The 22,711-nt window shown below is 39.9% G+C and overlaps 1 protein-coding gene across 12 annotated transcripts in view; it reads right to left on the bottom strand.

The window, feature by feature from the left end:
- PDPK1 (3-phosphoinositide dependent protein kinase 1) overlaps nucleotides 1-22,711 on the bottom strand; it is a 106,642-nt gene that overhangs the window by 50,061 nt on the left and 33,870 nt on the right. For 11 of the 12 annotated variants that reach the window (XM_030579208.1, XM_030579210.1, XM_030579217.1 and 8 more), the window contains 4 exons: nucleotides 18,576-18,845; nucleotides 12,210-12,252; nucleotides 11,810-11,947; nucleotides 9,638-9,782 (listed from right to left, as the gene is read on the bottom strand). In XM_030579208.1, the coding sequence (XP_030435068.1) occupies nucleotides 9,638-9,782; nucleotides 11,810-11,947; nucleotides 12,210-12,252; nucleotides 18,576-18,845 (596 nt within the window). Of the gene's footprint in view, nucleotides 1-9,637; nucleotides 9,783-11,809; nucleotides 11,948-12,209; nucleotides 12,253-18,575; nucleotides 18,846-20,546; nucleotides 20,558-22,711 lie in introns of those variants that run through there. The other variant, XM_030579219.1, reaches the window with a different exon arrangement.

The raw sequence follows: 22,711 nt of genomic DNA, 5'->3' as shown, positions 1-22,711 counted from the left end.
ACCCCCAACTGAGAGTAGACTGTCAATCTTCCTCTGCTCAGCATCTATCTTGCATAGACTCAGACTCCAGGACTGGAAGGGACCTCGAGAGGTCATAGAGTCCAGTCCCCTGCCCTCATGGCAGGACTAAATATTGTCTAGACCATCCCTAATAGACATTTATCTAACCTACTCTTAAATATCTCCAGAGATGGAGATTCCACAACTTCCCTAGGCAATCTATTCCAGTGTTTAACTACCCTGACAGTTAGGAACTTTTTCCTAATGTCCAACCTAAATCTCCCTTGCTGCAGTTTAAGCCCATTGCTTCTTGTTCTATCATTGGAGGCTAAGGGGAACAAGTTTTCTCCCTCCTCCTGATGACACCCTTTTAGATACCTGAAAACTGCTATCATGTCCCCTCTCAGTCTTCTCTTTTCCAAACTAAACAAACCCAATTCCTTCAGCCTTCCTTCATAGGTCATGTTCTCAAGACCTTTAATCATTCTTGTTGCTCTTCTCTGGACCCTCTCCAATTTCTCCACATCTTTCTTGAAATGCGGTGCCCAGAACTGGACACAATACTCCAGCTGTGGCCTGACCAGCGCAGAGTAAAACGGAAGAATGACTTCTCATCTCTTGTTTACAACACACCTGTTAATGCATCCCAGAATCACGTTTGCTTTTTTTGCAACAGTATCACACTGTTGACTCATATTAAGCTTGTGGTCCACTATGACCCCTAGATCTCTTTCTGCCATACTCCTTCCTAGACAGTCTCTTCCCATTCTGTATGTGTGAAACTGATTGTTCCTTCCTAAGTGGAGCACTTTGCATTTATCTTTATTGAACTTCATCCCGTTTACCTCAGACCATTTCTCCAATTTGTCCAGATCATTTTGAATTTTGACCCTGTCCTCCAAAGCAGTTGCAATCCCTCCCAGTTTGGTATCGTCCGCAAACTTAATAAGCGTACTTTCTATGCCAACATCTAAATCGTTGATGAAGATATTGAACAGAACCGGTCCCAAAACAGACCCCTGCGGAACCCCACTTGTTATACCTTTCCAGCAGGATTGGGAGCCATTAACAACTACTCTCTGAGTACGGTTATCCAGCCAATTATGCACCCACCTTATAGTAGCCCCATCTAAATTGTACTTTCCTAGTTTATCTATAAGAATATCATGCGAGACCATTGTAATGTGGTCATGCTATTCTGGATTAGGCTATCACCAGTTAATTTACCCAGTAATTGCTTACCCCCATGCTTAGCATGCAATGAAGGCACAGCCTTGGATGCAGACCTGTTAACACCTAGAGTGGTTTCCCTGGTAGCTAGGAAACTGATAGACAAAGGCTTTAGTGGAATAGCATTCTCTAGAGAGGGAGCTTCTGAGTCTGACATGTTCAGATAGCTAAGGGTTAATGTCTCTTTCACCTGTAAAGGGTCAAGAAGCTCAGTAAACCTGGCTGACGCCTGACCAGAGGACCAATAGGGGGACAAGATACTTTCAAATCTTGGTGGAGGGAAGTTTTTGTTTGTGCTCTTTGTTTTGGGGGTTGTTCACTCTTGGGACTAAGACGGACCGGACCTCAGTCCAGGCTCTCCAAATCTTTCTGAATCAGTCTCTCATGTTTCAAAATTGTAAGTAACAGCCAGACAAGGCAGATTAGTCTTATTTTTCTTTTCTCAACTTGTAAATGTCCCTTTTTTGCTGAGAGGATTTTACCTCTGCTTGCTGTAACTTTGAACCCAAGGCTAGAGGGGGTTCCTCTGGCCTGTACGAATTTGATTACCCTGTAAAGTATTTTCCCTCCTGATTTTACAGAGATGATTTTTACCTTTCTTTTTAAGAATCTGATTGATTTTTCCTTGTTTTAAGATCCAAGGGGATTGGATCTGGACTCACCAGAGATTGGTGGGGGAAACAAGGGGGGATGGTTAATTTCCCCTTGATTTAAGATCACCTAAAGTTCAGAGTGGGGTAGGAACCTTGACAACCTGTTAACACCTAGAATGGTTTCCCTGGTAGCTAGGAAATTGATAGACAAAGGCTTTAGTGGAATAGCATTCTCTAGAGAGGGAGCTTCAGAGTCTGACACGTTCCTTGTAAATTTCACAGTGAAGAAAACTTTCAGACAGGCATCAAGCTCTTTGAGTATGCTTTGAAAATGACATGCAAAGTGCATACTTGTCAGTTATGTAAGACTTACATAGACTCAGACTTTGGGGTCAGAAGGGACCAATACGATCATCTAGTCTGACCTCCTGCACAAAGCAGGCTACAGAACTCTACCCATCCATTTCTATAACAAACCCCTAACCTATGTCTGAGTTACTGAAGTCTTCAAATTGTGGTTTGAAGACCTTAAGCTGCAGAGAATCCACCAGCAAGTGACCCATGCCCCACACTGCAGAGGAAGGTGAAAAACCTCCAGGGCCTATGCCAATCTGCCCCGGAGGAAAATTCCTTCCCGATCCCAAATATGGCCATCAGCTAAATCCTGAGCACGTGGGCAAGACTCACCAGCCAGCACTCAGGAAAGAATTCTCTGCAGTAACTCAGATCCCATGCCATCTAATATCCCATCACAGACCACTGGGCATACTTACCTGCTGATAATCAAAGATCAATTGCCAAAATTAAGCTATCCCATCATACCATCCCTTCCATAAATTTATCAAGCTTAGTCTTAAAGCCAGATATGTCTTTTGCCCCCACTACTCCCCTTGGAAGGCTGTTCCAGAACTTCACTCCTTTAATGGTTAGAAACTTTCGTCTAATTTCAAGTCTAAACTTCCGAGTGTCCAGTTTATACCCATTTGTTCTTGTGTCTACATTGGTACTAAGCTTAAATAATTCCTCTCCCTCCCTAATATTAATCCCTCTGATATATTTATAAAGAGCAAGCATATCCCCCCTCAGCCTTCTTTTGGTTAGGCTAAACAAGTCAAGCTCTTCGAGTCTCCTTTCATAAGACAGGTTTTCCATTCCTCAGATCATCCTAGTAGCCTGTCTCTGAACCTGTTCCAGTTTGAATTCATCCTTCTTGAACATGGGAGACCAGAACTGCACACAGTATTCCAGATGAAGTCTCACCAGTGCCTTACAACACAGTACTAACACCTCCTTATCTTTGCTGGAAATACCTAGCCTGATGCATCCTAAAACCGCATTAGCTTTTTTAACGGCCATATCACATTGGCAGCTCATAGTCATCCTGTGATCAACCAATACTCCAAGGTCCTTCTCCTCCGCTGTTGCTTCCAACTGATGTGTCCCCAATGTATAACTAAAATTCTTATTATTAATCCCTAAATGCATGACCTTGCACTTTTCACTATTAAATTTCATCCTATTACTATTACTCCAGTTTAGAAGGTCATCCAGATCTTCCTGTATGATATCCCGGTCCTTCTCTGTGTTAGCAATACCCCCCAGCTTTGTGTCATCTGCAAACTTTATTAGCACATTCCTGCTTTTTGTGCCAAGGTCAGTAATAAAAAGGTTAAATAAGATTGGTCCCAAAATTAATCCTTGAGGAACTCCACTAGTAACCTCCTTCCAGCCTGACAGTTCACCCTTCAGTACGACCCGTTGGAGTCTCCCCTTTAACCAGTTCCTTATCCACCTTTCAATTTTCATATTGATCCCCATCTTTTCCAATTTAACTAATAGTTCCCCATGTGGAACCGTGTCAAATGCCTTACTGAAATAGAGGTAAATTAGATCTACTGCATTTCCTTTGTCTAAATAATCTGTCACCTTCTCAAAGAAGGAGATCAGGTTGGTTTGGCACAATCTACCTTTAGTAAAACCATGTTGTAACTTATCCCAATTACCATTGACCTCAATGTCCTTAAGTACTTTCTCCTTCGAAATTTTTTCCAAGACCTTACATACCACAGATGTCAAACTAACAGGCCTATAGTTACTCGGATCACTTTTTTTCCCTTTCTTAAAGATAGGAACTATGTTAGCAATTCTCCAGTCGAACGCTACAACCCCTGAGTTTACCGATTCATTAAAAATTCTTGCTAATGGGCTTGCAATTTCATGCGCCAGTTCCTTTAATATTCTTAGATGAAGATTATCTGGGCCCTTCGATTTTGTCCCATTAAGCTGTTCAAGTTTGGCTTCTACCTCAGATGTGGTAATATCCTCCTCCATGTCCTCATTACCATTTGTCATCCTTCCATTATCCCTAAGCTCCTCATTAGCCTTATTAAGGACTGAGGCAAAGTACTTATTTAGATATTGGGCCATGCCTAGGTTATCCTTAACCTCCATTCCATCCTCAGTGTTTAGCGGTCCCACTTCTTTGTTTTCTTCTTATTTATATGGCTATAGAACCTTTTACTATTGGTTTTAATTCCCTTTGCAAGGTCCAACTCTACATGGCTTTTAGCCTCTCTCACTTTATCCCTACATGTTCTGACCTCACTAAGGTAGCTTTCCTTGCTAATCCCACCCTTCTTCCACTCCTTGTAGGATTTCTGCTTTTTCTTAATCATCTCTCTGAGATGCTTGCTCATCCAGCTTGGTCTACAACTCCTGCCTATGGTTTTTTCCTTCCTTTCTTGGGATGCCGGCTTCTGATAGTTTCTGCAGCTGCGACTTAAAGTAATTCCAGGCCTCCTCCACATTTAGATCCACAAGTTCTTCAGTCCAATCCACTTCCCTAACTAATTTCCTTAATTCTTGAAAGTTAGCCCTTAAGAAGTCAAAAACCCTAGTCCCAGATTTATTTTTGTTTATCCTTCCATCTAGTTTGAACTGAATTAGCTCATGATCACTCGAACCAAGGTTGTCCCCTACAACCATTACTTCTATGAGGTCCTCACGACTCACCATAACCAAATCTAAAATGGCATCCCCTCTTATTGGTTCTTCAACTACTTGGTGAAGAAATCCATCAGCTATCACATCCAGAAAAATCTGAGCCCTATTATTCTTACTAGCACTTGTCCTCCAGTCTATATCTGGAAAGTTAGTCTCCCATGATCACACAATCCGCATTAGTATTTACTTCATTAAAAACATTAAAGAGGTCTCTATCCATATCCAAATCAGATCCCGGCGGTCTGTAGCACACCCCAAGCATTATCTCAGGGGAGGCTCGAGTAGCTTTCTTTCCCAGTGTGATTTTTGCCCAGACAGACTCTGTCTTATCCATTCCGTCACTTCTTATTTCGTTACAGTTAACCTCCTCATTGATATACAATGCCACTCCATCACCTTTGTCTTTATTTCTGTCTTTCCTAAACAGCACATACCCTTCAATACCTGTACTCCAGTCATGACTACTATTCCACCATGTTTCTGTTATCCCTATAATATCCGGGTTCACTTCCTGCACCACTAGCTCTAGTTCCTCCATTTTGTTACCTAGGCTCCTTGCATTAGTGTACAAACATCTTAATTTTTGCCATTTGGCTTCACTGACATTCTTTACCCTGTTAGGCATAGATATTCTACCACCATCACCACCTGTTAGGCTGGTATCTACACTATCTTTCCTCCTTATGCCAATTCTTCTGTCCACGGCTGTATCCCCTCTTACTTTGTTTTCTTCACTCTCAAGGTTAAATTCCGGGGTGGAGATCACCTGGACATCTCCCAACCATCTCCCCCAAATTCCTAGTTAAAAGCTCTCTTAATCGGTTGGGCAAGCCTCCATCCTAGAAGTCTATTTCCCTCCTTACTCAGGTGAAGTCCATCCCAAGAGAACAGTCTTCTGTCCATGAATGCTTCCCAGTGGCCGTACATCCCAAAGCCCTCCTTACAGCACCACTGCCTGAGCCATCTGTTGATCACCATAAACTTGTCACACCTTTGTTGCCCTTCTCTAGGAACAGGCAGAATTATACTGAAGATCACCTGCGCCTTGATTTCCTTAAGCGTCTTCCCTAGTCTGGCATAGTCTCCCTTGATACGTTCCAGCGAGAATCTAGCCGTATCATTCGTTCCCACATGAAGGACAATCAACAGATTATTTCCCGCTCCTGTTAGGATCCTTTTCAGCCTCAGGTCCACATCCTGTATCTTAGCACCCGGCAGACAACACACCCTTCTGTTCTCTGGATCAGGTTTAGTTACAGGCCTGTCTATCCTTCTCAGTAAGGAGTCTCCAATCACGTAGACCTGCCTTTTCCTGGTGACAGTGTGATTCTCCGGTCTATCCCCTGCACCCACTGGCTGCAAGTCTTCTCGATTCCTATTCACCCTTGCAATCCTCCTGGGGCTCATATTTGGTGTTGCCTCCATTGACTCCTCCCCTCTTCCTGTAGGACTAACAGCTCTTCTCTTTTTCCTTGCTCTCTCACCTTCAGTGACCACCTGCTGTGCCCCTTCTTCATTTTCCAACTCTGCAAACCTGTTCCTGAGCTCTATTCCTCCTTCACTTAGTCACATGCTTCTACCGTCCACTTTCCTCATCCAGCAGACTCCCCTGAGAATTCTTTGGTCCTGCTTCCATCTGCCAGTCTGAGCTTATCCCTTCAGCCTCCTTGTGTCTGTGCTCCATCATCTGCTCGAACCCCCTTCTAAACTCGACCAGAGTTTCCACCTGCATCTCCAGTCCTCGGATCTTTTCTTCCATCAGCTCCATCAGGCGGCACTTCATGCAGACAAAACTCTTTTCAGGTACCACCTCCAGGATCATGTACATGCCGCAGCTTCCACATCCAGTCATCCTCATTGTGTCTTTCACTGCTACCTCTGTATCAGTCATAGCCTTCCCACCTAAAACCTGGGAATCCAACACTACACAAACCCCCAACAGGCACCAGAACACTGGCAGACCACCACCCACTCCCTTAACTAGCCTGTCAGTTCCTCTGTCTAGGTCTCTTAGTCTCCCTCACAACCTCCCCCTGTAAACTCCCTCTAAAACTCCCCTGTTTACAGCTCTGTTTGCTGGCTGCTGTGCCGCTGTAGCTGTCTGTGCTGTTGCCTGACTGGCTGGCTACTTTTATAGGACCCCCTAATCAGGTAAGCCCCGCCCCCCAAACAGGGCTAAGCTTCTCTCAAGCAGAACAAACATTTTGCATGAGCATCGCTTGCAGGCATGGGTGAGTTACAAGCTAGGCAGATTTTAAAATCTGGGGACCAAGACTCAGCCATGTGTGAATCATGGTATCAAGGGAAAAACAAAAAAACGTTATTTGTGTGTGTGTTTAGGGGGAGGGTGGGGTTCTTTTGGCCAATAGGCTCTAACAACTTCAACTTTTAGAACTATTAAGAATAATCTTTACTACTACTACTACTACTACTATCTGATGTAGCTGGGAAGTGGAAGGATTCTGTGATGCTCCAACTCACTGCCTTGGCAGGGAGAAGGAAACCAAGCGGTACTTGGGGCTGTTCTGCTCTTTGTACACTCAGGGTGGGGCACAGACTTCTATTGTCACTGATGGTTAAAAGATTCCAGACTCTCTCTCAAGGGGTGCGGACACATAAAATGGAACCCATGTGGACAAAAGTTCAAAGAACAGAAGGTGCCATTTCTACAGAGTTACTTTTCAAAGTAGAACCACTTTAAGATGTCTGGTTATTTACTGTCATATTTCTTAGGGTTCAAGAAAACCCCCAAGAGAGTTCTAAGCATTTTAATAGGATATGGTTTCCTAAATAAATCAACTGTACAATGATTGTGATGTCAGCAGAAACTTGATCTCACCACGCAGTACTGAGCTGCCCATAACTACCTTCATAACATTCTAAACTTAAGACATCTACAAGCAATTCTCCTACAACGCCAGATTTCTAATAAAGCCCTACTAAAAGAAATACATAAATGAAGGTACATTTATACACATTTAAAAAAAAAACTTGTGATTACATGAAAGACAAAGAAAACAATACAGGAAACAGGGCCCCTCTTCCCTGTAAGTAATTAAAATATTAAATACCATTGTTTTTTTACCTTTGCGGAATCTCCCAATACAGTACTGGCAGGGAAACTAAACTCCTGAACTCTTTTCTAGTCTCTCTTCTATCCTAGTGTTTCATGGACACCTTCTCCCTGTCAGAATGCATGGATAAATTTCCTCTCCCTTCCCTTTCACAACTATTTCTATTTCAAAAATATGAGAAAATGTATTTAGTTTTTTTTAACATAACTGGAAACAAGAAGAGCCAGCATCACATGATCAGACTTCTCTCCAAAGACCCTGAGCAAGTGTTCCAGGAACCACCATTTGGGAACCTTCGGAATACATGACCTAATAGGTCTCTTCTCAACTTTAGATTCTATGGTACAATCTTCACTCTCAATCACCCCTGGTCTATTTGGCTATTGTGTCAAATAGGGGTACAATCTACTTATAGTTAGCAAACCAATTTTGTATACATGACAGAATATTCTCATCCAAACAACAAGATTGTAATTCTTCTCTTGGGGCTCTTTAGAGACCCAATTAAAAGCTTTTAGAAAGGTTAAACATTTTCCTATAACAACCAAAATTAGTTTTAAAAAGGGACTCAAGAGAAATATTAACTGCACCCTTAGCTGTGTTGTCATCACCACTTTAGATTATCTAAACTAGACTTTAAGGGTATGTCTACACAGCAAAGAAAAACCAATGGCTGGCCTATGACAGCTGACTTGGGCTCGTGGGTCTCGAGCTGCAAAGCTGCCTCACTGCTGCGTAGACTTCTGGGCTCGAGCTGGAGCCTGGGAACTAGAACCCTGTGGGGGTGTGTCACTCTGTGTCCCCCAAGCTCGGGCTCCAGCTCAAGCCTAGAAGCCTACACAGCAATCAAACAGCCCCACAGTCCGAACCCTGCAAACCTCAGTTGGCTGGCACCGGCCAGTCGTGGGTGTCCAGTTGCTGCGTAGACATACCCTAAGTAGTCTTTTCACCATTTCTGCTCTTTGTCCAAGCTGAGTAGAAATGTAAAAACTGGACTAAGTCAGTTTTATTTTTGTTTATATATAGTCTCCTACACACTGTAATTCACAAGCAGAACCACACTCAGGACTGTTTCTTAAATCCCACTCCCGCCCTGCAATATCCACTCCCATTCTCACATTGTTTCTTGCATTTGTATCCCACTCCCACCCACAAAAACCTTAGATCCCACAAGACAGAGAGAAAACACATGGGGGAATCTCTCATATATTATATAAAAAAATGGAATTCAGACAATTTACACCACTAAAGAAATAAAACTAATCTTGCTTAAATCATGTAAAAACCATACTTTAACTCTTTCTATCCCTTGCTTAAATTTAAGTATTATAACCTTTATTTAAAAAAAGAAAAAACTTGCTTTACATTGCTGAAATTTTATTTATGACAAACTGACAACAGATTTAGTGTTTTCCCGCAAATTGTCATAATATGTTTTTTTGCCCACCCAATCCTCCCTGCAACAAAGTACATTTTACCAATACTGCTATTATGGCAGTAGGACCCACAGAATCTCAGTCCCGCTGCAGGGCTCTATTCACAAGCACTAGTTTGATTTTGAATCATAACATAGAGGAATATTTATACTCACAATTTTTATTTATTTATTTATTTATTTTTACACACACAAAAACTACATGTTTAGTCATATTTAAATTATATCACAAGTGAGCTTTACAAAAAAAAGAACTACTCATCACATATTGCAAATATGTTGGTCCCAATTAAGTACCTTACCTGTGAATTATTCCCTTTCCATGCAAGTACTCTAATGCTGATACAATTTCAGCAGTATAGAACCTGGTACAGGTCTCATCAAATGAGCCAATTTTGCGAATGTATTTTAGAAGCTCTCCATTTTTGGCATAGCTAAGTCCAAAATCTGAATATAAAGTTAAGGATTATCATTAGGACATTTTAAAACATAAAATTCAAACTTATTTTTGAGGACTATAATAAAAATAAGATTAAATGAGACCTATGGAAGGAATATAGAGCCTAATTCCAAAACTCTGTTAGTATTAATCCAAGCCAACATTTTCTGACACTACTCTCCATTTTTATAGCATACAATTATGGTAATTTAGATGCTTAAATGCTCTGTTTTGAGACAGTTAATGACATGTCTAAATCATTTAAATAACTGGATTCAAACTTCCCCTACACCTATTAGCTCCTGCAAAAATAGAGACCCAGCAATGGCCAGGCTGAAAATTTGCCCTAAGAGTCATACCATCTGACTGCCATTTGGAGAGTTATACAAAATGTACTAGTTTCAGTCCAGTTTGTAGTGAGCAGGTGTCCACATTACAAAAAGACACTACTACATCCTGCCTATTGTTGGTAGCCTCAGAAAGTATATCATGAAGGATAAAATGAGCCCTGGAAGGAGACTAAATCTATCCTTTCACCCCTAGAAAGCACCACTACAGAGCAGAAAGCTCAGAGGGAAGTTTGCCATAGCCTGGTATTGTAACTATTCTATGAATAAAAAGGGACCTCAGACTCCAGCGCTCTAAAGTGAATACTTACCAACATAAAATTAACTTGAAATAAACAAACCTTTAAGAATGGTTGGAGAAAGATGACATGGGGAATAAAGACTACACGTTCCTGTTGGGACACAAGATCTGCTCTTCACGCTGTAACCAATGACCAGTCAGGTCTCTTGCACAGTAATTCTAAGAACTTCTACTAAAAGGCCCAAGCAGAACCTCTTTAATGCCTTAGCCCCATTATTCAGACTACTCTACAAGCCATTTTAGATGAGAGAAGCTTAATAACTCTGATGATTTAATGGACAGAAATGACTGAATATAAGAAAGGAACATTGCCAACCCTTTTTTTAAAACTCAGTTTTTGTTTTATCGCCTGTATCAAAAGTGAAATATTGTAAGAAAACAAATTTTAAAAATCAATCAATCAACTTAAACACAATCTTTTCTCCTACTAATTTTGACACTGCTAACACATTTAATACTGAGTTTTCCCTGTTCATCTCTCATAAAGTACAGATACATTCAGTTTAATTTTTTAATTTGTATTATAGCATTAATGATGTTAGTAGAGTTCAGGATAGAGTTGCCAGGTGCCTGGTTTTCGACTGGAAAGTCAGGTTGAAAAGGAGAATGGGCAGTGTCCAGTCAGATGTACTGACCAGACACCAAAAGTCCAGTTACTGTGGGGGACGAGTGTCATCAACTCCTACCTGCAGGGCTGCCTCCTACCTGCAGGCAGGCTTCACATCAGACTGCAGCGGCTCCTGTCCCAGTCCTGGACCTGGTTGGGGGAGTGAGGTGGTGATCATGCAGCCAGGAGAGGGAGATTGCGGGGCCTTGGGAGAAGAGGCAGAGTAGGGGATGGGAAGGGGGGAGGGAACAGGTAGAGCAGGGAGTGGGGCCTCAGAGTCCAGTTTTCAGCCAATAGGAAGTTAGCAACCCTACGTTTGGTATTTCTGTTCTGCCTCTTGGTAGTTTTGCAGCAGAACACAATATGATAGCTCCTATATAAAAAAAGTGACTACAAAAATAGTTTCTTGGAAAAACACTACTGGCTTAAAAATATTTTAAAATACATCGTTTCTGCCATGTGGTGGTAATTTAGAGGGACATGAAATTTTGGGTGTAGGCTATATTACTATGTCTATTTAAACTGGCATGTATAAATAGTGTTACATAAACTTACGAGACCTCCTGTTTGAAAATACTTGACATATTTGTGGTTTAATATCTACTCAAGAATTCAAGTAGCTATTTCAATAATGACTAAAGAGTTTATCACACTAAAGAAAGTGCTGCTCAGTTTCTTTCCATGTTTTTCTTATTCCAGTAAAGCTCTATAGGTTTTAATGAAATAATTCACTTGCTACTTTCAAACACTTCGTAATAAATATTTAATTCAAAAGGATACACAGCTTTTCATCATCCTGAAATGTGAAGTAGAGTTTCACAAAGAAAGGGTGATCCAGACGGGACATTACATCTCTCTCTCTGGTCACATAGGGAACCTTATTTTCTTTTATGATATGACGTTTTTCTAGAATTTTAACTTGAAGATGAAGAAGAACAATGAAAACGCAGAGGACTTCAGCCCAAACAAGGCGTCTTGTAAACTAAGTAGTTTTGCAAACTGACTGGTTAGATAAAATTGACACTTTAAAAAATGTCAAACTTCCCTGATTAATAGTTGCTCCCACTCTTCCCTCATTAGCAGGGAAGGAGGTAACAGAATAATTTAAAGTGAATACAGATAAAGACACCAATTTCAATGTTATGCCTAAAACATTTAGCTTGAAGGAATCATTACTTACTGGCATATTCTCTGGAAGTTGCCAATTCTCGGGCCAAGACAACCTGGTTTAGGGGGGAAAAAAGCCACAATGTAACTGGCTCATTAAAAAGATATACGAGGATGCCAACTTGGTCTTCATTCCCAGTCACAGTTTGAATTTTGTATTAACCTCAATCCTTATGCCAAAAGATGTTTAATGAACCCCTTGCCATATACATTCCATATCATTGCCCTAAATCAGCAAATCAATTAAGCATGTTCTTGAGTCCCACTGAAGTCAAGGTATTTAAAGTTCAGTACACGCTTAAGTCTTTTGCTGAACAAGGGCCTCTAACACCACCGGGTAATCAATAAACTAGATTTTATTCTCCTCTTCAGGAAATCATACAGGTTACAACATAATATGCTACACTAAATCATTGATGAACTTTCTACAAGAAGATATGCATCTCTGCTGTGTGTTTCAGGCAAATTTAGCAAAACTATTTCCTGAAGTTATTCTTTTTATATGCTTTTAAATAAATAAAATGCTGGCATTGTATGTTTCCATGTCCTGCATAGTGTCCTTGAGCACTTTAATCAATTTATCAACAAAATTAAGAGTTAGAAGCAGCAAAAAGGCTTTCAATGTAGCCTACAATTTGACAAGATAAAACAGTTCACTGATGAAAAAGGGCGGAAGAGTTCCAAACAGCAGTGGTGAAAGGGGTTAGGGGGCTGGGGGGAGAAGAGACTTTCAAGACAATGGTTCCAAATTTTTGAAAAGAAAAAAGTTTCAGACGGAATGTGTTAGTGGAATGCAAGTGAATTTACAGTCTGTAGGGAATAAGAGGGAGGGGGATAGCTCAATAGTTTGAACATTGGCCTACTCAACCCAGGGTTGTGAGTTCAATCCTTGAGGGGGCCACTTAGGGATCTGGGGCAAAAATCAGTACTTGGTCCTGCTAGTGAAGGCAGGGGGCTGGACTTGATGACCTTTCAAGGTCCCTTCCAATTCTAGGAGATAAATAATATATGGAGATAGACCTATTATAGAAGTTTCATAATAGGGGAATTTTGATTAGATACACACACAAAACAACAGCTGCATGCACAGTGTCGCCTTGCCTGAATACAAGCAAGAATGTGTCTGCTACATCAGATTATCTAGAATGTACCAGTAACCAGTTTTCATATTAGGTTTCTAATAATGCATTAGGAGGAATATAATCTATACCTAGTTCTCACATAATCTACACCAAATTATCTTCTATCATACCAGGCTTGTTTATATGCCAATTTTTTTAAGTTAGAGTAGAATACTCCAACATCTTAATTTATTTCAAATTCATGCTTTTCCGTGAAAGTATTATACATTAAGGCTAATAGTCTTATATCCTCTGAATAGGTTTACAGAGTTACACTGCTCCAGAAGTGGGCATTTTGTTGGAAGTTTGCTTCTCAATAAAAACTGTAGGAGGGTTGTTCACTTGTCTATTTTCTTAGTGTAAGCGGTCTGAAGTTAACAGAAGCAGATCAATGAGAAGTCAGATTAGAAACAGTCAAGGTTTAAAAATTATGCATTTATAATAATTTTTTTCCCAAACATATAACAATCTTTAAAACATGCAGGCCTCAGGCTAAAATATTTATCATCAGATTTGGTCAGAAAGAGGGATGTTTTGTTTCTTTTTTTGCTAAATTTCTTCCCCTACCCCAGCTCTATCATAATTTCAACATTTTTGAAGTCTACTAAACTAGCTCTTTTCAAGATATGTTTTGAATATTTAAACATCAACATGCCCAGATGTATAGAGCTAGCATTTTGGGGAATGGATATATTTATATTTGTGTTAGAATAGTCAAGTTAGCCAATAGTCAAGAAACAATATAAAACATAAGCCTCAATCTTGCAAAAATGCACTTTAATAACTTTACACATGTAAATAGTCCCGCTGAGATCACTGGAACTACTCTCACATGCATAAATGCTTGCAGAATTGGGGATTTACATCAATTTCTCAATCTCTGCATTGTAGCCAATTCCACCCTGATAACAAAATATGAGAAGTTTACAATGACTGAGATAAGCCAACAGATTGCCATAAATCAAAACAATTTAAAAAACAACACTTTAGCTACTGTGTAGCCAAATTGACACATACATGCTTATAGTAATATTAGATCTATATAATGAAAAAGCCACTTTAATGGAACCTTAACACTGCTTTGTTAAAGTCACTGGAAAACATGTCACAAAGCTAAGGTCCCAACTGCAACAGTAATTCTGCCACATTGCACTTCCTATACATTTTACTATAAGTCAGTCAGTAATATATTAAACTACTCATTTAAAATCAGGAAACAAATTATTGTGTCATGTATCAGGGTAGCCATGTTAGTCTGTATCCACAAAAAACAACTAGGACTCTGGTGGAACCTTAAAGACTAACAGATTTATTTGGGCAACAGGTACTAATCGGACAAATTATGGTGTGTAATCCTGCCAAGTTAATTTACTGTTAAAATCTGACATGAGGATTTCCAGATTTTAGTGAGTATCTATGCAACCATTCAATTCCTGTGTATGTGCACTTGCTTTTAAAAAATACAAATAAAATTAAGGCAGAACAAGAACTTTAACTGAAATCCTTACAGTGGCATCATGTTTTAAGGTGCATTAAATTCTTACAATGGCATAAACCTCTAACTCAGTTCAAATCCTTCAGATCAGATCAAAGTAAAATCTTAAATATTTAAAAGAGCACGAGAAACTCCATTACAATAAACGCTTAAGCCACTAAAAATACACATTGGGACATAATGTCTTCCGAAAACTTAAAATTCAAGTATTTCAGGCAGAAGGTGCTTTTTATGTGAATTGAAGGATGGATGCACAAAGTAGATCAGCATGCATAAACACTACATCTTGAGGTATAAACTTAATGACATTTTCTACTGCACATTGAAAACACTCAACAATTATTCAATCATTGTTTTTTCCAAACTTGGTTGAGGATAAATTTCTCAGTGACTATTCTTATGCCAAATCTGAGGTTTCAAAGCTCACCCAAGGAGTTTCTGTAGGAAACAAAGGGTAGTAACTTTATAAAAACAAAAAATGGACAAAGTGTTGATTCAGTCTCACAAAACTGAAATTATGAGCATGTGAACATCTATTAGTCTGCACTTGTGGCCTGACCAGAGTGTTGAAGACAGTGATGGGTGCAGTACAAGAATGTAAGTAGATGGGCTGTCAAACTATTTCCATTGTAACAGCCAGTACTAGGCTTCTATAATAATTGAGTTACTGAATAATATGCTTAAATATTGTCAGAAGTTATCTTTATTCAAATATAAAAGGAAAGAAAAACCAAAAGAACAAAATGTTACTCATCATTACTAATGCATAAAGAGAGTCCTGATCTAGGAAGTCATACAGTAACTCCTCATTTAACGTTGTCCTGGTTAATGTTGTTACGGTTGCTGATCTATTAGGGAACAAGCTCGTTTAAAGATGTGCAATGCTTCCTTAGAATGTCATTTGGCAGCTGCCTGCTTTGTCCACTGCTCGCAGGATTCTCTGGATGAGCAGGCCCTATTTGGGGGGATTAGAATTGGGGGGAGCTGTCTCCCCTAAATTCCCTGTAACATATGTGCTTGGCAGCTGCCCAGCAGCAGTTCAGCTGTCCCTCCCTCCGCTGCCATGCTGCTCCTACCCTGCCCTCTGCCTTGGAGCTGCTCCCAGGAGCTTCCTGGGGGAGGGGGAGAGACTGGTGCTGATATCAGGATGTCCCTCACAAAGCGGAGCAGAGGGACAGAAAAGAGGGAGCTGTCTGGAAGTTGTTGCTTCCTGTCTGATCTCCTTAAAAGGGCAATGTACTTGAAGTGGTGTCAGCATACTTAGAGGGGCAATGCACGTCTCTTTCTCTCTTACTCATGCACACACCCCGCAGCACTTTGGAAAGTCAGCACCAGCGCAGCCGTGCATGTGCTGTCAGGAAGAGGGAGCGGTGGGCTCCAGCTGGATAGCATGGCCTCATCATCGTGTTCAGTTTTTGCAGGGAAGTGTTTGCAGCTACTACCCTGCATCTATTGTGTTTCCTCCCTCCTGCCTCAGTCCATGCCGCCTTGTAGAGTGTGACAACAGCGTATCAACCCTTAAGGGCTCAGCCGAGTGCTAGTTCATCATTTAGCAGCAAGGCATTCCCTGGGAAATATTCCACCCTCTTACTCCATCACCTCAGCCAAGCTTCACATTCATGCACTGCTGTGTACAATATTAAACTATTTAAAATTGTTTAACTCTTCTACTGTATATTAATATATGGAGATATACCTATTCACAGAACTGGAAGGAACCCTGAAGGGTCACTGAGTCCAGCCCCCTGCCTTCACTAGCAGGACCAAGTACTAATTTTGCCCCAGATCCCTAAGTGATCCTCTCAAGGACTGAACTCACAACCCTGGGTTTAGCAGGCCAATGCTCAAACCACTGAGCTATTCCCCCCATGTCTATAATGTCTTTTGTCTGGCACAAAAAGAATAAAATAAAAAAATCCCTGTAACCTAACCCCCTCTATTTATATTAATTCTTATGGGGAAAATTGGATTTGCTTAACATTGTTTCGCATAAAGTCGCATTTTTCAGGAACATAACTACAACGTTAAGTGAAGAGTTATTGTACTAGATGTTTGCCACAAAATATCCATTAGTCTTCATTAAAAAAGAGTCAGTTGTGAACCGCTGCTTAATACAATTACTACTGACAAGGGGGAAGAGAAAAGAAGCCATTAGGAAAAGAACAGGTTAAAGAATATTTAGCTAAGTTAGATGTATTCAAGTTGGCAGGATCTGACAAAGTGCACTCTTAGGTACTAAAAGGAACTAGCTGAAAATCTCAGAACCATTAGTGATTATCTTTGAGACTACATGATGTTCCAGAAGACTGAAGAAGGGCAAACATAGTACCTATCTTTAAATAGGGGATGAGGACCAGAGAATTATAGACCAGTCAGCCTAACTTCAATATTTGGAAATACACTGGAACAAATTAGTAATCAGTTTGTAAGCAACCAGAGCATAATAAGGAGATAAGTAGTAGCCAACAATGATCTGTCAAGAACAAATCATGCCAGACCAACCTAATTTCCTCGGACAGGGTTACTGGCCTAGTGCACGGGGAGGAAGCAGCAGATGTGATATACCTTGATTTTAGTAGGGATTTTGCCACAGTACCATATGATAGTCCGAAAAGCAAACCAGGGAAATGTGGTCAAAATTGGTGTAACATGGGTGCAAAATTGGTCAAAAAAAAAAAAAGGGCACTCAGAGTAGTTATCAATGGTTCACTGTCTAACTGGGAGGACATATCTAGTGGGACACTGCAGGGGTCTGTCCTGGGTCCGGAAGTATTAAACATTTTTAATGACGACTTGGATAATGGAGAGGAGAGTAAGTTTATAAAATTTGTGAATGACACCAAGCAGGAAGGGGTAATAAGTACTTTAAAGAACAGGATTAGAATTCAAAATGATCTTGACAAACTCGAGAATTGATCTGAAGTCAACAAGATGAAATTCAGTAAAGACAAGTATACACTTTAGAAGGAAAAAGGAAATGTATAAATACAAAATGGAGAAAACTGGCTAACCAGTAGTACTGCAGAAGAGGATCTGAGGGTATATAGCAAAACACAAATAGAACATAAGCCAACAGTGTGAAGCAGTTGTGAAAAAGACTAATATTCTGAGGTGTATTAACATGAGTTTTATATGTAAGATACGGGAAGTAACTTTCATTCTACATGGGAACGGTGAGGCCTCAGCTAGAGGAATCTGTCCAGTTTTGGATGTCACGTTTTAAGAAAGATGTGGACAAACTGGAGAGCATGCTAAGGAGAGCAACAAAAATGGTAAGAGATTTACAAAACCTGGCCTTTGTGGAAAGGTTAAAAAAAAAGTGTTATGTTTGAATCTCGAGAAAAGAAGAGTTGTGAGGGACCCGATAGCAGTCTTCAAACAGGTTAAGGGCTGTTATAAAAAGGACAGTGATCAACTGTTCTTTATTTCTTGTCCTACTATCATGGACATGATCAGTGTAATCGGCAGCAAGGGACAGTTAGAAAGTATTTCCTAATATCTAAACTAACTACAAGGATTGTTAAGTAGTGAAATATGTTACCAGAGTTGGTGGTAGAATCTCACTCATCATGTTTTTAAGAAGAGGTTAGACAAACACCTGTCGGAGATGGTCTAAGTATAGTTGGTCCTGCCTCAGTGTGGGGGGTGGACTAAGATGACCTCTTGAGGTCCCGTCCACCCCCTTCTTTCAATGACTCTATGGTTATGTTGTTGTTGAACGAACCAATATAGCGAGGAGCTGAAAAATAGCTATATTACTCACTGTTGAGAAAGATCCTTCACCCAGAATTTTGCCAAATTTGAAATTCTCACGTCGTTTTTTTCGAGGCTGTGGAGGCTGTTGTCCTGAATGTTGCTGTAGGGAGTTTGAACTAGACCTTGATTCAGCTGCAGTTCCCTCCATGTTAGACCCCTTTCTGCTGCCACAGGTGGTGATGACAGATGGAGTGCTGGAATCTGTCTGGTTCCTCACCATTGATGGGGATGGACAGGAACATATAACCACACTCGACTGGATTGGAACAGCATCATACTGAAAAAGAGAGGGTTCAACATATTCGTTTAGCTAAATGTATAACTGGAGGGGCTAAGCAGCATAAATGCATGACAATGCACAAAGTGTAAATATGACATAGCAGAGTCCTTCCCCTGAAGAACTATAGTATAAACTTACAAGAAGGTACAATACACTGCTGTACACAACAAAAACAGATCTGCAATGCTTCACAGAACTGGTGGGTCTTCAGGAGTGTAAATATTTAAATCAAGAGAATATCTGACGTGTAGAGGGCTGCACGGAAGAAAGCATGAGCCAGGAATGAGCAAAGGAAGCAGTCAAAACAAACTAGTGTAGAGCACAGGAGGTGGGAGTGGTGTGTAGGAGACTGACAATAGGTATAGGCTGGGACAGAGCTACTGGAAGTGTGGCCCAACAAATTGGTACTTTAATACAAAGATTTATATAAAAGGAATGAAGATGCAGATATTCTATCCCCTCTCACTCATTTTATACAAATCATACTTTAAGGGAAGATTATGTTTCACCTCCCCTCCCAATACACAGATGCAGAGCTAAGTGTGAACGGGCTGATTAAAAGAGAATTTAAGATCTGCCAGTGACACCAAGTCAGAGTTTGTATTTGCGAGCACATTTCCTTCAGTTTTTCTCTTTTCCTCCCCTCCTACTTCTTCCTGTTTAAAAAAAGTTTGATTTTGCCCGAAGTGCCAAAAAACAAGCTGTGCAATCCTGCCCAAACAACCTTAACTGAGCCGTCAGACTCTACAAATTTCCCACATAGTTAAGGATTCACTGAAATCTTGTGAAAAGTTAAAAAATAAAAATGTAAAGGATGAATGGTCTTTTAGACCCAACCCATCATTCTTTGTGGCTGAAAATTTGTCCTTTCGCAGAATCTTTAACTCTGCCCTGTAGTGATATCATGCAACTACCACACTGATCTGAAAGCCACGGAGAGTCTATATTTTTCAAATTTAATTTCTGAAATTAAATTTGAAAGCACGGTTGACACATCCAGGTATTTACTTAACAAGCAACTATAAAGATGAAAAAATCCACTGTCTTTTTCTTCCAAAGAACCAAGAAAACTGGACTGAAATATAACAGAATTCAAATATTTGTTGGCTTTTAGTTATACACTTTGTTGCATTCTTCACACAGAAGTTATGATACAAATCCTTCAGTAAGTATTTTCTAACCACCACCTACTAGTTATTGAGCTGGTGCACAGGCTTTACCAGTGACTAAACCCCAAAAGGCCTGGTTACCAAGACATGAATGTTAACATCCCATGTAAACACGTAATCTTATTGTCTTCCTCCTGTGCCTTACTACTTCTTCATTCCTTCTCTGTGCTTAAGTCCTTTGGTCCTACTCTGTAATTAAGGCCAGATCCTGGAAACACTTATGTAACTTTACTCAACCGAGCAGCCGCACTGAAGTCAAAGGAACTTTAAAAAAAAAAAGTACCTTTTCGAGCAATTAAAACACTTGCGCTCTTGCATGTGTGTTTGTGTCTTTTTGCCAGAGGACAGCACTACAAACTCACACACACAGACACACAAAAAACCCACATTACCACTCTGGGCGAGGGAAGCATCAGCAAAAGTTTCCCTTCAGATTTCCAAAAAGACAACTGACAGCTCAAGCATAAAACAATAACCCTTTCCACTCACCATTGGAATCATCCATTTTTTTCTGAAATAATTAGTATACCTGCTACTCACCATTCAAAACAATTTTCTTCATTTCTTACAAGAGTTCACACATCTCCCTGCATTGCTCTGGCCAACAGACTCAAACCATCAAGTTTAGTTTTATAATGACCTTTACTTAGTTTAAATGCTCTATTTTTTTTATATGCAGTTGGTCCCAGGATATTAGAGAAACATCTTGACCTGAAGAAGAGCTCTGTACAAGCTTGTCTCTCTCACCAATAGAAGTTAGTCCAATAAAAGATACTACCTCATCCACCTTGTCTCCAATATTTATATATGTCACTTTAAATTGTTTAAGAGATTAGAGAGATTGGTGACTAGAGTCCCATTTAATGTTTGCCAAATGACATTTTGGTTTATTAGTTAGCAGCATTTTTATCAACACACCTCTTTAAGCCTCTTGCATGACATTCTCCACCACCAACACTGAAATTCATACCTTACAGAGTTAAATGATATGAGGAAGGGGCCAGATTTCATCTTTACTGCAATTGTCTTCTCAAAGGGAAAAAGTGCTAGTGCTTTCTGCAAATTCCAAAAACTAACCAGGCAGAAGAGACACTAAAAGTCACATAGCCATGATATTATACACCAATGGTTTTCTTCTGTCCAGGACGCTAAGGCGCGTTTTATTTTGTTTTGAGTATTTCTACTTCGAAAGTTCCAATCAGACTGCTACAACTTACCTCACCCTGGACCTGTTAGAGTGGGCAGGGAGAACTGGCATGTCAGAGCAGGCTCTGCATTAAACTCTAAGCCTTAGATGTTCACAAGGAAGACAACCAGTTTTATTTTTAAATTGACCCTGAACTTGTTAGAGAAGTTCAGGCAAAATTTCAAATGTTTCGTTACTATACAGCTCTGTATAATAGAAGAGCAAAATTGGTCCTTTGCTACTACATGATTACAGTCTAAGAGCACAACATGAAACAGTATTATACAACGTGCATCAGAAAATGGAGCAGGGGGGAAGAGGGGAGGAACACTGCAGAATCCTTTAGAGCAGAACTAAGGGAAATCTGCCTATGCTGGTTGGGAGGCTAGCCCATGTACACAAAGCAGTGTAGAATACAACCTGAAGTGAATGAAAGACACAAAGGGAACAGTGAGACGCGAGAAATGGAGAGAGAGATTAAGACAGTTTCCGGAGAACTGAGGAAACTTCAGCCACTTTTGCTGAGATGTAGTGGTTTTTTACTTTCTCTGTCACACACATAAAAGAGTCCCAGAGCTGCTGGGTTTTGAAAACACAGATACCGCTTTCATTACATGTCCTTTACAGTTATTTACTAAATGCAGAAAGTATCTAAGATACTGAATACATACTACAGTGGGACATGAGGTCACTCAGATGTGAAAATGAATCGTATTATTAATTATATGGAAACATCATTCATGGTTCCACTTGTAATTTTTAGTTTTACTTTGCACTTAAAGCAGAGATTCATCCTCTTATGTATGAGAACACAATGCATCTTCCCCAAATTTAACACATTTTGAACCTACAATGTATTTTGAGAATTATTTACAAGTAAATCCATTGGTTTAAGAATTAATTAAAAACAGGGTCCTTAAAAAAAAAAATTAATATCCATCAGTCTTTTCTTTATCGTAAATAACCTTAACAACTGCCTACCACAAACTTTTTATATTGGTAATATTCTTTTAACTCTTGTGCATTACAATCTAATTTTTTCAAATATAGCTAAATTATAAATCTTTGAATCTGACCTGTTATGATTATATAGGTTGCAAACAGGGTCAGGTCAACAGCTCAGGTAACTTTACCTTTTTTAATATTGGAAGTTAATGGGATGACCTGTGTAATTATAGTCCCGTCAGCCTAACTTCAATCCCAGGCAAGATAATGGAGTGGTGGATGCGGGACTCAAAAAATTAAAAGGAGAGTAATATAATTAATGACAATCAACATGGACTATAGCAAATAGATCCTGCCAAACAAAGTTGATTTTTTTTTTTAAATGTGATCAAAAAGCTTGGCTGATAAATAGCGTTGATGTAATATACTTAGATTTCTGTAAGGCATTTGACTTGGTACCATATGACATTTTGATTAAAAAACTAGAAGGATACAAACCAACATGGCATACATTAAATGGATTAAAAACTGGCCAACTGATAGGTCTCAAAATGCAATTGTAA

This window comes from Gopherus evgoodei, chromosome 10 (assembly GCF_007399415.2).
Source record: "Gopherus evgoodei ecotype Sinaloan lineage chromosome 10, rGopEvg1_v1.p, whole genome shotgun sequence".
Taxonomy (NCBI): domain Eukaryota; kingdom Metazoa; phylum Chordata; order Testudines; family Testudinidae; genus Gopherus; species Gopherus evgoodei.
The sequence above is the reverse complement of the archived record's forward strand: the minus strand, read 5'-3'. Positions and strand labels throughout refer to the sequence as shown.